The sequence below is a fragment of the Balaenoptera musculus genome, chromosome 5 (assembly GCF_009873245.2).
Source record: "Balaenoptera musculus isolate JJ_BM4_2016_0621 chromosome 5, mBalMus1.pri.v3, whole genome shotgun sequence".
Taxonomy (NCBI): Eukaryota; Metazoa; Chordata; class Mammalia; order Artiodactyla; family Balaenopteridae; genus Balaenoptera; species Balaenoptera musculus.
Genome location: NC_045789.1, coordinates 47,585,553 through 47,600,586, shown reverse-complemented (window position 1 = coordinate 47,600,586; position 15,034 = coordinate 47,585,553). Strand labels below are relative to the sequence as shown.

Here is a 15,034-nt window from a genome sequence, read left to right as displayed (position 1 = left end):
CTAGCAATTCCGCTCAACAATTTTCCTGCCTAAGCCCATGTACCCAGAGAAATATGATTAGACAGGAGCCTTTCTAGAGATGATCACCATCTCTCCGGGGCAGGGAGAGACTCCAGCGTACAGGGAACAGAGGAGAAGGATCTTCCACGCCAAGATGTCATGCTGACCCCTCAGCCTCAGGGATACTTAGGAAAGTTAAAAATGTGGGTGCCAGAGTTTCTTTCCTTCCTTTTTATCCCAGAAAAAGGAAAGGTAAAAGCATGACGGGGGTGGACATTAAAAAAAGGGAGAAGGACGACCAAACTGTTGGGGATGAGGAGAGGGCACAGGAACGTGAGCTCGGGCTCCCGGGAATCTGCAGGCGAGGGGCCACGGACACTTGGTGAGGATGCACCCGCTGTGTCCATGGCACCCCTTACTGGAATAACTGGTGGTGACAGCGGTGGCGATACCAGATAGAATCTAAGTCCTCCCTCCGGGTCAGGCGCTGTGGGCTGACACACTGTAGGTGCAGTCTCACAGAATCCTCACAACAGGCCAGTAGGCAACAGAGCCAGGACAGGGGGAGTCCTGCTGCAGCCCCCAAGTGTTATTCACCTCCCTGAACTTAACTCCAGAGCTACAGAGCATTCTTCATCTGCTCATCTGTACAGCAAATATTTACTGAGTATCCAGTACCTGATCTAGGCACTTAGGATACTCTGTGAACAAAGCAGTCAGATGCCCACCCTCATGGAACAAACTTACCAAGGGAGGTCAGGTGATAAACGCAGCTATTTTTCACATATATGCCGAGGTGATGAGTGCTCCAGCCATCCAGGGGTTCCTTTGCTTTCTGGCTCCTTCTATCTACAGCTCTCTCTTTCAGTGCTGTCAGGGATTTCCCAATTATTTCTCCAAATGCACTGCATTAAAAGGAAAGATATCTCTTGTCAAATAGATTCTTAAAGGACTGAAAGAAGTGTAGGCGGTAAGCGTTTAGGAATGTGACTCAGCATGCAGGAACTTTCTGCAGCCCCTCTCCCGGCGAGTGCCCTCCTCGTGGAAATGTTCTGGGCCTTCACTTGCTCACCTAGAAACCGTCTGACTGTGTTTGCCTCAAAAGTGTTGCCCTTTCCACCTTCCTTTCATCCAGCAAGCAGCTAACAAGAACCTGTCAAATGCCAGGTGCCCCGCGTGCTAGGGCTGAACACTGCCTCAAAACAGGCCCGCCTTCAAGGAACTCAGCAGTTAGTGAGGAAAACCAGTGTAAACAGCGTAGAAGCGGCGATTGTATTTAGTGTGCTGCAGCACGGCAATAAACTCAGAGCCGTGAGAGCACCTCCCATGCGGTGAGGTGTGGTGTGGTGTGGTGTGTGTAGTGTGGTGCGGTGTGTAGTGCGGTGCGGTGTGTAGTGTGGTGTGGTGTGGTGTGTGTGGTGTGGTGTGTGGTGTGGTGTGTGTGGTGTGGTGTGTGTGGTGTGTGTGGTCAGGAAGGGCTTCACACAAGTGCCGCTTGAATGGAGTCTAGGGGACTTTCTTAATTCCAGGTGGACTAAGAGGGGAAGGGCTTTACCATTTAGAAGGAATGTCATGGACAGACAGACCATGGCGTGTTTAAGAATTGATTCACGTGTGGTTGGTATGTCTAGAGCAGAGTGCTTCCTTGATTCACTTGTTTTTAAGGGAGACCAAAAAGGGATAATGAAGCCACTGTCCCCGCAGGGCTAGCGTCAGTGGGGAAGCCATCACTGCCTCTGGACCTGGAGCAGCAGGAGGAAGGGGCCCTTATCGGAACTCTAGCTGTAGCTGACCTGCAGCACTGAGGCCTGGGTGACAGGTGGTAGACACCACCCCCTGGCAAGGAGGGAGCCAGGGATAAAGGCCTCAATTTCTTCTCCCTCCCGGCTTCCAGTCTCCTGCCCGTGACTGCCACTGGCCAAAACCAGCAGCCAGCAGGGTGCAGCTTCCCTGGACATAGAGCAGGGCAGAGGAGAGTGGATCTGAAGGGGTAAACAGTATCCGGTGCAGAAAATAATCACAAAGACCTACGGGTCGTACTTTAGACTTTAGCCTGTAGGCCTGGAGAGCCATGAACGAATTTCATGACATAATCAGCCTGGGGAGGGGTGAGAATGATGTTACAGTTGGGAGGTTTATTGTAATGGTCTAGCAAGATGGGTTTAGGCTGTTAATTTGGGCCATTGTCATGGAGATAGAGAATAGGGAGTGACTTAGAGAATGAGTTTGAATTCGCAGGGCGTGTTAGATGAGGGGAAGGATAGAACAGAAGGTAATTCCAAGTTTCCTGTTCGGTTGCTTGGGTGGATGCCACAGGTATCTGAGATAAGCAATACTGGAGCAATTCTTACCGGAAGAGAAGTTGAATTCAATTCTGGAACAACTCAACACTTAAATGCACGTACACACTCTCAAGTACAGATAAGTGCTTGCTCACCTGCAAGATACATCTGTATTAGTTTTTATAATTATTAGTCTTTGTTAAATAAAAGTGTAAATAGGAATAAGGAAAGGAAGAATAAATGGTTCAATAAATGCCAGATTCAGGACTGTAGTTACCAGTGAGGGGAGGAGGGGGAAGATGGGGATCGGGAGAACTATATATAATGCTTCAAGTGAATATTTTGTTTTTAAACTGAAGCAAATATGAAAAATGTTCAAGCTAAGATTTGGTACTGTTAATGATGGGTACACAGATATTATACCATTCTCTATACAATACTGATGTTTAAAATATTTCATAATTTTTTAAAGGTGAAGAAGAGGTTCTCACTTTTTAACTTATTTCCCAGTATTTTGAAACATGTCTTCATTGCAACTTCAGTCCCTAAGGGTTTCTTTTTTAGGTGTGTTTTTCTGATTAGGGGAAGGAAGCCTATGAAAATGGAGATATTTGTAAGATTAACCTATTAACTTTGCACTTTTCCTCTAGGCGTTATTAGGTAAGATCTGACAGGCCGGTTCAAGGGGAGTTTAGGGCAGAGACCAATGAGCCTTTCATAACCCTACATAAGCTAATCTGTGTTGAGATATATATTTAAATATTCTTATTTCTTGATTAATTTCCACTTTAAAGTTTCTCAGTCACTTTAGCCTGAAGAGTCTGGTTAAATATAAAATTTTGAAAAAATTTTAATGACATTATATGTCAGCATGTTGAGTAAAAGGCCACATTAAAGACTTTTATAAAGTCTAAAGATAATATGCTGTCTTACCGTTGGGTCTGTATAAGAAACTCTCAGAATATGAAATCGCCATCATTGTCAAATAGAATTTCTCTCATGTTAGATTCAGAGGCCTGAAAAATGGAAACTGATTTTTTCGGAGATGGTAAATATGATGTTCCCATTGTTGATTGTGGATTGGAGCAGAGGTTCTCAAACTTTAACTGCAAAGAATCGCCCGAAAGGCTCCTTCAACCACAGACCTCTGAGCCCCACACCTCCAGAGCTTTTGACTCAGTAGGTGGAAGGGGGCCTGAAATTTTGCATTTCTAACAAATTCCCGGGAGATGCTGCTGGTGCCCACTTGGAGAACCACTATAAAATGGAAACACTTGTAAACACTCAGGGTACCTTGATGACTGGCTTTTTCCCCCTTCAATTTTTTAACTGTGGTAAACTACATATAAAATTTGCCATTGTAACCATTTTTAGCTGTACAGTTCAGTAGTATTAACTATATTAACATTGTTGTGCAACAGATCTCCAGAACTTTCTCATCTTGCGAAACTGAAACTATACCCACTGAAACAACAACTCCCCCTCCTCTCTCCCCTCCCCCAGGGCCTAGCAACCACCATTCTACTTCGTGTCTCTATGACTGTAGACTTCTAAGGACATCATATAAGTGGAATCCTGATTGTTCTTTTAAGTCTCGAAGCCTTAAAGTAAAGCCATTACCCCAGCCAATTTTAATATAATCTCTCAAAGCTGCCACATGACTCTATAAGTTAGAGAACCATATATCTGCAACATAAGGGTAATAAACTGACTTTCAAACAACTGAGTCTCCTTACTTCAGAGCGACAATCAGAATAGAAACTTAGACACCGCACCGTCCTGAAAAAGGTCTCTCTGCGGGCAGGTCGGTTCTCTTCCCCGTTCCGCTGGCCCTTTGCTGATCTGCTTGTTTCGCCCTGGCAGAGCTCTCTCAACGAGAAGAGGAAGGTCCTGGCCGCGCAGCACGAGGACGCCCGGGAGCTCAAGGAGAACGTGGACCGGAGGCAGCGCGTGGTGCTGGACATCCTGGCCCACTACCTTTCCGAGGAGCAACTGCAGGATTACCAGCATTTTGTGAAAATGAAGTCGACACTCCTCATCGAACAGCGGGAGCTGGACGACAAGATCAAGCTGGGCCAGGAGCAGGTCAAGTGTCTGCTGGAGAGCCTTCCCTCGGACTTCGTGCCCAAGGCAGGGGCCCTGGCTCTGCCCCCAGGCCTCGCCGGCGACCTGACTGCTGTGGGAGGGTGGACCGTCAGTGGTATCTTTCCGACAGTAACCTTTCCACTTTAACCTCTTCTTCAGGACCCAACGAAAAGACCACCCCTTCTCTCAACACTATGTAATCTGAAAAATGTTTCAGTGCAAGCCAGCCTTTAAACTCTATGGGTTATGGGGGGTTTTTCTGGATAAAAGGAAAAAAATTCCATCCAGGAAAAAGCCTGTCTTTTCCTTCTCGCCCTTCATGATTGATCTTCTGAGAGCTTGAATGCTGCTGGGAACTTACTTACCCCTTTCTGTTGTTACTTCGTAGTAGAAAGAAAATTAATGAAACTGTGCGAACTGATCGGAGGGTGTCTGATCGTTTAGTTTTCCACAGGCTGAGGCAGCATGGATAAGTGCGTGTCACCCTCAGGAATGTACCCACGGTGGCCTTCCCTGCTTGTGGGCGGTGTATCCTGACGACAGGTACGCGTACTTAAGGGTCTGCAACATAAAGCCTTAAAGAGAAACACACAGGAGAAAACTGTCAAACCTTGAACGTTGTTATTTATATTTTTAAAAATGAAAAAGATCATTGTTTGTGTGCTAACCACTTACTTGATTCTGTTTTGTGGTGGACGTAGACGGTTACATTTGAGCTTTGTATTTTGTGAGAACCTTAATGAAACGAAGAATTCCAAAGACAGTCACATTGAGTGTGGAGACTTTTTTCTTAAACTCTCAACAGTGAGTAGACCTTCAGTGCTTGTTTTAAACTGAGTATAGGGGAGCCCCGGCTGCCGGTCTTCATCACTGTACTCCTGCAACACTCAGGAGCGCACACACCTTCCCAGGAAGAAGGCTTTATGCAGCATGGCGGTCGTGTCCTTCCGCAGTGCTTCCTACCATTATCACTGGGGCGGAGAGAAAGCTAAATTATACTAACAAGGACAACTCTCCAACCTGTTGACAAGGAGGCCGGAACCCAAGTCAATTCAAAACTGAATTCATGCTGTCCTCCTATGCGAGATTTGAGCTAAATACAACTTATTTGGTGAGATATATTAGCAGGCTGTTTTAACGATGCTTTTCAAAAAAGTTTCTTTTCCTAAAATGTCAAACTTACCAACTACATGTTCGCTGAAAACTCCCTCCTTAACTTCTGAAGACTGATTTTGCACTATTCTGCTTCAATAATAACAAACATCTGAGAGGGTACTCGAGAGCCCAAGCTGTAAATTTATTAAAATATATAGACTGGAAGATGGAAGGAGGTGATGGGCCAGTGACCAGGCTATGTTGTCAGCTGCCGGAGATGGCAACAAGCCTATACTTTAAGCAGGTGGTGCATCCCAGGCTGTGCTTTAGTTCTGTTGTTGTTTTTACATGTGTTGAACCCTCGGCGGGGGTGGGGGGGGGGTGGCGGGGGTGGCCACCTGTGCTGATTTGGGCTACAAGTACCATAGCAGCCAGTCCTAGAGAACTGGGAGAGAAATTCTTAGGAGGGTATCAAATGCTCGTTTTTCTTAGTACATTTTAATTAATGAAAATTTTCTGGTTAAGAACTTCAAAAACGTAGTTTTGATCCCCAATACAGATGTATTTTGATGAACTTAGAATCAATAGGCCACCCACAGATTTCTCGTGAGCCGTCAACAAAAGCCATTGCTTCATTCTTTGGAGGTTTTACACTGTCAGACTGCATTATAAGACCGCACCTTGGTTTCCCAGGAATGTTTTCAAAAGCTTATCTCTTACATCTAGAGGTTCCATCTCCCAGGGAATCAGTAGAACCAGGAACAGCATTCAATAGCCACACTGCATGGTCATTTTGAAGTAAAGAAAAACAGTACCTCCAACTGACTTTTCATCAGACTCAGGCCAACGCAGGAGCCTGAGATCAACTCCCAATCGGTGTGTCTTGCTGATACTGAGTGGTTCCCTGAGGTCAGAGCAGGTTGAAGCTAGCCAGCAAATGTCTGCAGCAGTTCTTAGTGAAGTTCCTCAGGGGATTCTGGGGCTCCCAATTCCCAACACTCTTCTAAATTATCCTTAAGGATTTGACTGGGAACGCTTTTCACATTCAGTCTCTTTCATCACTTTTCTAATTTATACATGTCAAAGTAAGTGACCCCCCAGAGAAGAGCAGGTGATACTGCGAGGCACCACAAGCACCTGAAAGCTGTGATGCTCTGAGGATAGTTATCCCTTCTTTTGCTCCATTGAAATGTTGTTCTGTTATGTGAGATGAGTGAGGTACCGAGTATGACTGTGAAATCTAATTCTCAGGCGGATGTGATATTTACAGCAGGACTTGACCTCTGTGCTCTGATGAGAAGAAATCACTAACCCAATTTTCACTGTTCACTTTAACTAGATAATAAGCCTATTCTTTACCCCTTTCCTATTTTGCATTCTTTCCCTACTATTAAAAAAAAATTATTAAAAAAAAAATCATCCGCAGCAGAAGCCACCTTTTCCCTCCGAATAGCATCCTCGGCCAAAATCATGGGCACAGCAGCCATGAGCAAGTTGTTGGTCAGGATTTCAGGACACACACATTACATCACCAGGAATGTCTCTGTTCAGTCGATAATTGTCCCCGTGGATAGGATCCTTTCAGAGATACCATGTCCTGTGAGAAGTCAGGTGGGAGTGGGGTGGCCTTGCTGCTGATACTCGAGAAACCTGCAAAGTTCCAAGAAAGGACAATGTCCTACGACATACCTGGGAGGCTTCCAACTTCCTGGGCCCCTGGAGAAGTTCCTGGGCTTGTTGCTACATGTTGTCTGACTCAGCCTTTTCTCGTGCTGTTTTGCTTCTTGTGGCTGCTTAACCCCAAAGAATGCAGGGAGGGTCCAGAGTCAAAGTGTCTTGAGTCTCTCCCAGAGGCACTGTCAAAACCAAACGTTTTTTTCCTTTGCTCCAGGGGATCATTTTATGATGATGAAAACCATCAACTGGTTTTCAGACTTGAAGATTAGCAAGTTTGGGTCAGCTCCCCAGAGTCTGTTGAAATGAGGAGTGAGGGCTTAACTGAGGTTCTTTGGGGCGTATAAAGCAGAAACCAGGGACTTCCCTGGAGGTCCAGTGGTTAAGACTCCGTGCTTCCACCGCAGGGGGCACGCGTTCCATCCCTGGTCTGGGAACTAAGATCCCACATGCTGCAGGGCATGGCAAAAAAAAAAAAAAAAAGATATTAAAGCAGAAACCAGCCTGGGAAATCCCAGTTTTCCTATTACTCCATTGTTAATATCTGATCCAAAGTCACTTCTGAGTTTGATAGATCACAGTCATTCCTAATATGAGTTCTACCGTGAAGTTTGTATTTTATTCAAGCATCTTTTATTAAGATATTGGGCTTTTTTTCTGGATAACTTGAAAAATGTTGGCTTTTTATTCTTATATGATTCCAAATTTTTCTCTTTAATTTTCTATGATATTATTGGCTTTATTCTGTTACGTTGGAATTATTTTTCCTTTCTTAGAACAAAATGAGTTTTATTCACCTTACTGCTGGGAGGAAAAGGAAGAACTTCAGCGAGAAATAACTTCTCCATCTCCAGCAAGACGTGGCCAGGTGAATGTGAAGGGGCCTTTCTACACAGAAATAGATTATTGGGGACAAGGTATTCATTGCTGTCTGAACTCTCTGGGACGAAGCATGGAATAAAATGATAAAGGCCATTTTGGTATCAGGGACACATGAACAGTGTTCTAGTTTATTCTTATTTCTAAATGAAACCTTACTTTTCTTAAGGGAGCTCATTCAGACACTAACTCAATCGTGGTTTCTCAAAATACAGTCAAGGTAGCATCTGCATCAGAGTAACGGGTGCTTGTTATAAAAAGGCCAGTTGCTGGGACACAAACAAGTAGGCTGGGAATCTGCATCTTAACAAGTTCCCCAGTTTATTCTGATGTACTCTAACATCCAAGAGCCTCTTACCCCTGTCGTTTGTACGGTTTTTATTGTTAGGATCACAGTTAGACTGGCATGAATGTATATCATAATAATCCCAGAAATGCAAAGCCCTGTCACATTTACTCTCATTAACTACATTATTATGAGTTAATACTGTCCCCACGATTAAATCATCCCCAAGGTTGTGATATGGGTTTCCCCCCACCCCCGCTCACTCTCTTCTAGATCTGTTTTAAATTTAAACAAACTAAGTACTTATTCAGGCTAAGTGCACTAGTTATTTCTCCCCCAAAGGAATCAGCTTATCAAACAATGTCAGTAATCTGAAGTGCTGCCATGATACCTGTACTCACCCGAAATCACGACTGACCTTTTCAGTGGGGACCGTACTCAGATTTCTGTGGCTTCATCACTAGTCTCGTGCTACCTATGGGTTAGAATTTCTCTTGGCTTGGATCTGACAGTCTAGGTAATGAAACAAAAACGTGTCCCTTTCCTTTGAGAAATGAAAGGAGCCATCACCCGATTTTAAAAGCCTAAAATCAAAATTAGGCAGGAAAAAAGTTGTGGAGAAACTGGTTCCCTTAGTCCTGCTTCATTCTATAAATTCCTCTCAAATCTTCTGTAAGTGGAAAAGCAGCTGCATTTCTTGCTAAGACATCAGTATTGCTATTGCTTTACACAGTGGAAGTTTAGTATGAGAAATTATTGTATTCTGATAAACAAGTATCTATAGAATATAAGGAAATTCTGTATGATACCCTTGAGCTAAGGAAGAGTACCCAAGAAAAGATAAACTTGGAAAGGCCCCCCCCCTCACAAAGGCTGGGGTTCAGAGCTTCTTGGAGAACTCAGTGCACTGACAGCAGAGAAGTTTGTTCTTTGCCCAGGCCAGAAGCCAGTCTGCAGTCCCTGGGCAAGCAGGAGGCAACCCACAGCAAAGACGTGCACAGGTAGTGGAGGCCTGCAGAGGGGCTGGCCACTCAGGGAAAACCCTCTGAGTCAGGTTATCTGCTAGGGGCCTGAGGGAAGAGGGTATTGGCAGAATGCCTTTGGGGCACAGATGCAAGCAGGAATCCTTCCAGGTGTGTCGTTTCAAGTCCACAGAGCTGGGAGAAGGTTATCCCTGCCGAGGCTGCAAGGTCACTGAGGTGACCCATGGTTGGGGCCGAACTCCATCAGATATCCTCACACCACGCCACTCCTGCACCAGGCAGCAGCCCAAACAGCAGGGTAGCCCTTTCCTTCCCTCCTGCCCTCCAGCGCCCTCTACTGAGAAAGCTTAACGTCACGCTCACTGTGAGGGAGATTAAAGTGACTGTCCACTGTCACAGAGCATATACTGAAGGGTGAATGTGGAGCTAAGAGGCAATAAATTGGTAACTGGCACAGATTTATTCTTCTAGATCATTACCCTAGCATTATCTTCTGGTATCATAAAGAATTTTGTAGTTGTTGATTCTGTAAGAACTGTTTCTCTGATAATAAAGAAAAAAACATATCAAATGGACAATTTCTATCTCTTGAAAGAGAAGGTGTCAAAAGGAAAGCAGTTTCTCATTTGTTTTCTTTAAATGTGCTTCACACACTCATATTCCTCAAAGTACCTAAAGCAATAGATTTAGAATGAGGCCTATTTAAGAGCATGTGTAAGTTCCGTACCTGTCGATCTCTGTGTGGCTCTGCCTCTGTACACCTCTGTGAGTCTCTCGGTCTCTTGATGTGTCTCCACACGCACACCTTTCTGTCTCTGTGTGTTTTTGTCTACCTCACTCTAGGGTTGTCATCTTTCTGTTCCTTCATTTCCCAAATAATTCCAGTTATATTTTTTCTTTTTTTTGGGGGGGTGATGGGGTGACTTAGAAAGGATAATGGGAATAAGTAAAGAGCTAGAAGGGAAGATGAGCTGAGTGTAAAGTCAAGAATGCGCTTTTTTTTTTTTTTTTTTTCCCAATTTAGGGAAATGTTTTCACCTCACTCAAGCTCATTCAAAAAAGAGAGAGACAGGTAAAGGAAGACTTTGCAAACTTTGCAATGTGTATAAATATGTATAAGAGTGAATGAGAGCTATTTCCCTTCTCTAATTAGAACAGAGTATAGGAATTGGCTTTATTTTTCAGTAGTAGGAATTGAGGGGATAAGAAGGAACAACCCAACAAAGAGGACTCATAGGCACTGGACTGAGAACTTAAGAACACTAATCTTCCTTCCTGACAATTAAAAGAAAAAAAAAAATAGAATACAGATCTACCTGGTATGAAATGATTTGGAAGCAGATTTGTTAAAAGGCAGGAAGAATCCCTTTCAGGGCTAGGGTTCTGTACAGGTAGGTGGGCAGAAAGAGAATTGCAGCTTAGGATATAAACAGACATTTTTCCAAGTTTACTCACAAAGTTTAATAATGAGTTTAATAATAAACTCAGTTTAAGAACACATCACTAGATGTGTTTTGATATTATTTAATACTCTGAGGAAACCTCCCCCAAATCAAGGAATAATTACTTTAATCCATGTTTGAAACCCTGAATAGACATGTATTCTTTACAGTGAGAATGCAAATCCTTTTCTTCCTCCATTTTTTCCTGACCTTCTCTACAAATCTTACTGAAGACTTCTTGGTTTTGAACAATAAATTTTGAAGGTGATATAACAGGGTTGAAGAACAAATTGTAATAAGGCCTTGTTGCAAATGTCAGTTAAAAGCTAACTAAGGAATAATGTGCTTAGGAATAAGTAACTAAGGAAATAATTTCAAGTTGTGGTTAAATAATGTGCCTCCACAGGTAGATAAGAGAAAAGCATCTTTGGGAAGTACAGCAGGAAATGTGCATGGTCATCATTACTCTGGGAACTTCAATATGTGCATTGGCATGGCTAATTGAGAAGGTGTATCATAGGACTGCTAACAAAAGTAGAACCACAGCTCTTCAGATCGAATTGATCAGGAATCAGTGGGAGGTGGCTAACAAAAGCACTTCTGTCCATCATGCACAAATACAAATACACGTAATACATGAATACAAATCAGCAATAAAAAAACAACCCAATTTTAAAAGCTTGGCAAAAGAATCAATGACACATTTCACAAAGGAAGATCTATGAATGGCCGATAAGCACATAGAAAGGCGATGGACACCTTAGAATTCTCAGAGAAAAAGAAATTTAAACCACAATGAGATTCTGTTACCCACTCACTAGAATGACTAAACTCAAGTGTTGGTGAGTATGCAGGGCTAGTGGAGTTCCTATGCATTCTGCTAAACGAGTAACCCACTTCAGAGAACTGTTTGGTAGTTCTTTACAAAACAAAATAGATATATTTACCCTATGATCTAGCACTTCCACTTTTAGGTAGTTACTCTAAAGAAATTAAAATATGTCTCCACAAAAAAGACTTGTACAAGATGTTTATAGCAGCTTGAATCACAGTAGTCAAAAAAACTGAAAACAACTCAAATCTCCATCAACAGGTAAACAGATAACCAAACTGCAGTACATTAGTACAATGGAATACTATCAATGCATTTTTTAAAAAAAGAATAAACTATTGATACATGTAACCACATGGATGAAAAACACTGTTAAGCAAAAGAAATTACACACACAAAAAGTATATATTGTATGATTCCATTCATATCAAGTTCTAGAAGAGGCAAAACTAACCTGTGATGGTAGAAATGATAAAGTGGTTGCCTCGGGATGCAGGGGAGCTGATTGATTCAAACTGAACAAAAGAGAACTTTCTAGGATGACAGATATATTCTATATCTTGCTTTGAGTTGTGGTTACACAGGTGTATGAAATCATCAAAATTCATCCAACTTAACATTTAAGATCTGTGCATAATACTGATTAATTATACCTCAGTTTAAAAAACAGTGATGAGGAAAAGTGAGAAACTAGGGCAAATTAGATATTTGATACTGACTAAATAGGTAACTGGTTTTTATCCTTCATACAATTATTGGAGATCATGATGATAGAAACTCCCAGGGATTTTTTAATCATGGTTAGGGTGTAGCCCAAGTTGCTGTAACAACTAGATTTTTAAAAAAACAGAGTCCAGTTCAAAATGGCAACGTAGGAGGCTCCTGAACTCACCTCCTCCCACTGAATCTACAGCTACACATAGAACAATTCCCTCTGAAAAAAAAATCCAGAAACTAGCCAAGCAACTCCTATACATTGGATGAACAAGAAAAAAACAGGCTGGAGAGGCTGAAACACAATCTCACCAAACCCCACCCTGGGTGTAGTTGACAACAACTGGGGGAGGAACTCGTAACTCCCAGCTTCTCCCTGAGGAGTACAGGGTTTGGATTACACATCTGGTGCCCCAACTTTTAAGATTTCCACCTGAGAGATGGCGCCTCAAAACATCTTCCTCTGAAAGCCAACAGGGCTTCTGTCCCTAGGACTCATAAGGCTATAGTGAACCAAGAAACAGTTCTTAAGGGACTTGCACAGACTCACTGTAGCTATCCTCACCAGGGCACCGTGCAGAGGCAGCAGACAGAAAAGCCCAGTCTTTCTGTGAAAGAGGCCTATCTGCAGATCTTAAAAGCTGTGGCCTGAGGGTCAGGCTTCTAATTTACCACATATGTGGGGGGCTACTGCAATCCTCTCCAGAGACCAAGGAGGTCAGTGGGTACCATTTCCATGCTCTCCCTCTGCCCTGCCCCATGTTGCCAGTGTTTCCATAAAAAGGATCTTGTACACACACCTGGCATCCTGGCTTTCATGGCTGCTGCCCAGAGGACACATCCTATGATAGCCTGGCTCTGGTGGCCAGCAGGGCTTCTGTTCATGGGTTCAGCAGGATGGTAGCAAACAAGAAACAGTTCTTAACACCTATTACCCCAGGGCTCAGTGCAGAGGGAAGAGACAGAAATGTCTGTCTCCTAGTCTTCCCCTGAAAGAGGTACTTCTGCATACTTTAAAAGCTACTGCCTGAGCGTCTGGCTCCAGTCAGCCTGCATCTAGGTGCTGACTGAGATCCTCCCTTTGGGTCACTGACGGGGCTTGGCACACCGTCAACTACTGGTGGCTATTAAGCACAAAGAAAGCAGCTTGAACAATCACAAACATTTCAGAGACAACCAAGAACTAGGGCATGGTTGAATGATATACAAGGCCAACCCTTTAAAACTGGGAGAGGAGGCTGTTTTTTCTAATGCACAGAAACCAATACAGTTGAGGAAAATTAAGAAAGGGAGGAACATGTTTTAAACAAAAGATAAAACTCCAGAAAAAGACCTTCATGAGGTGGAGATAAATGATTTACTTGATAAAGAGTTTAAAATAATGGCCATAAAGATGCTCACCAAGGTCAAGAGAACAATGTGTGAACAAAGTGAGAATTTGTAAAAGGAGAGAGATATACAAGAAAATATCAAACAAAAATCACATAGCTAAGGATGACATGATACTATATATAGAAAACCCTAAAAACTCCACACAAAAACTACTAGAACCGATAAATGATTTCAGCAAGGTAGCAGGATACAAAATTAACATACAGAAATCAGTTGCATTTCTTAATGCTAACAATGAAATAGCAGAAAGAGAATGTAAAAAAAAAAATTACCTTTTAAAATCACACCAAATAAATAAATAAATAAATGGGAATAAACCTGACCAAGGTGAAACACTTATATGCTGAGAACTATAAAACATTAATAAAGGAAATTAAATATGATTCAAAGAAATGGAAAGATATCCCATGCTCTTGCATCAGAAGAATTAATATTGTTAAAATGGCAATACTACCCAAAGCAATCTACAGATTTAATGCAATCCCTATCAAATTACCCGTGACATTTTTTCACAGAACTAGAACAAATAATCCTGAAACTTATATGGAACCATAAAAGACCTGGAATTGCCAAAGTTATCCTAAGGAAAGAAAACAAAGCAGGACTTTGTCCCAGACTTTAGACAATACTACAAAGCTACAGTAATCAAAACAGTGTGGTACTGGCACAAAAACAGACATACAGGGCTTCCCTGGTGGCGCAGTGGTTAAGAACCCACCTGCCAATGCAGGGGACACGGGTTCAAGCCCTGGTCCGGGAAGATCCCACATGCTGCGGAGCAACTAAGCCCGTGCGCCACAACTACTGAGCCTGTGCTCTAGAGCCCGCAAGCCACAACTACTGAGCCCGTGTGCCACAGCTACTGAAGCCTGTGCGCCTAGAGCCCATGCTCCGCAACAAGAGAAGCCACTGCGATGAGAAGCTCACTCACTTCAACCAAGAGTAGACCCCGCTCACCGCAACTAGAGAAAGCCCGCGTGCAGCAACGAAGACCCAACACAGCCAAAAATAAATAAATTTATAAAAAAAAAAACAGACATACACATCAATGGAACAGAATAGAGAGCCCAGAAATAAACCCACACACCTATGGTCAATTAATCTTCAACAAAGGAGACAAGAATGTCAAATGGGAAAAAGACAGTCTCTTCAGCAAGTGGTGCTGGGAAAGTTGGACAGCTGAATAAATTCAATGAAGTTAGAACACACCCTCACACCATGCACAAAAACTAAACTGAAAATGGCTTCAAGACAAATATAAGACAAGACACTATAAAACGCCTAGAAGAGGGAGGAACCAAGATGGCGGAGTAGAAGGATGTGCTCTCCCTCTCTCTTGCGAGAACACCAGAATCACAACTAGCTGCTGG

General features: G+C 43.0%; 1 protein-coding gene and 1 long non-coding RNA gene across 2 annotated transcripts in view; one reads left to right on the top strand and one right to left on the bottom strand.

The window, feature by feature from the left end:
- SHROOM3 (shroom family member 3) overlaps window positions 1-5,130 on the top strand; it is a 320,936-nt gene extending 315,806 nt beyond the window's left edge. Inside the window, exon 12 of the mRNA XM_036853462.1 lies at window positions 4,146-5,130. Within this exon, the coding sequence (XP_036709357.1) occupies window positions 4,146-4,514 (369 nt within the window). The 3' untranslated portion in view covers window positions 4,515-5,130. The remainder of the gene's footprint in view (window positions 1-4,145) is intronic.
- LOC118895901 lies at window positions 4-4,138 on the bottom strand. Its single transcript, XR_005020049.1, has 3 exons — window positions 4,058-4,138; window positions 2,352-2,437; window positions 4-905 (listed from the first exon to the last, which is right to left on the bottom strand). It is a non-coding gene; the product is annotated as an uncharacterized LOC118895901 (long non-coding RNA).
- Window positions 5,131-15,034: the final 9,904 nt, after the last annotated feature.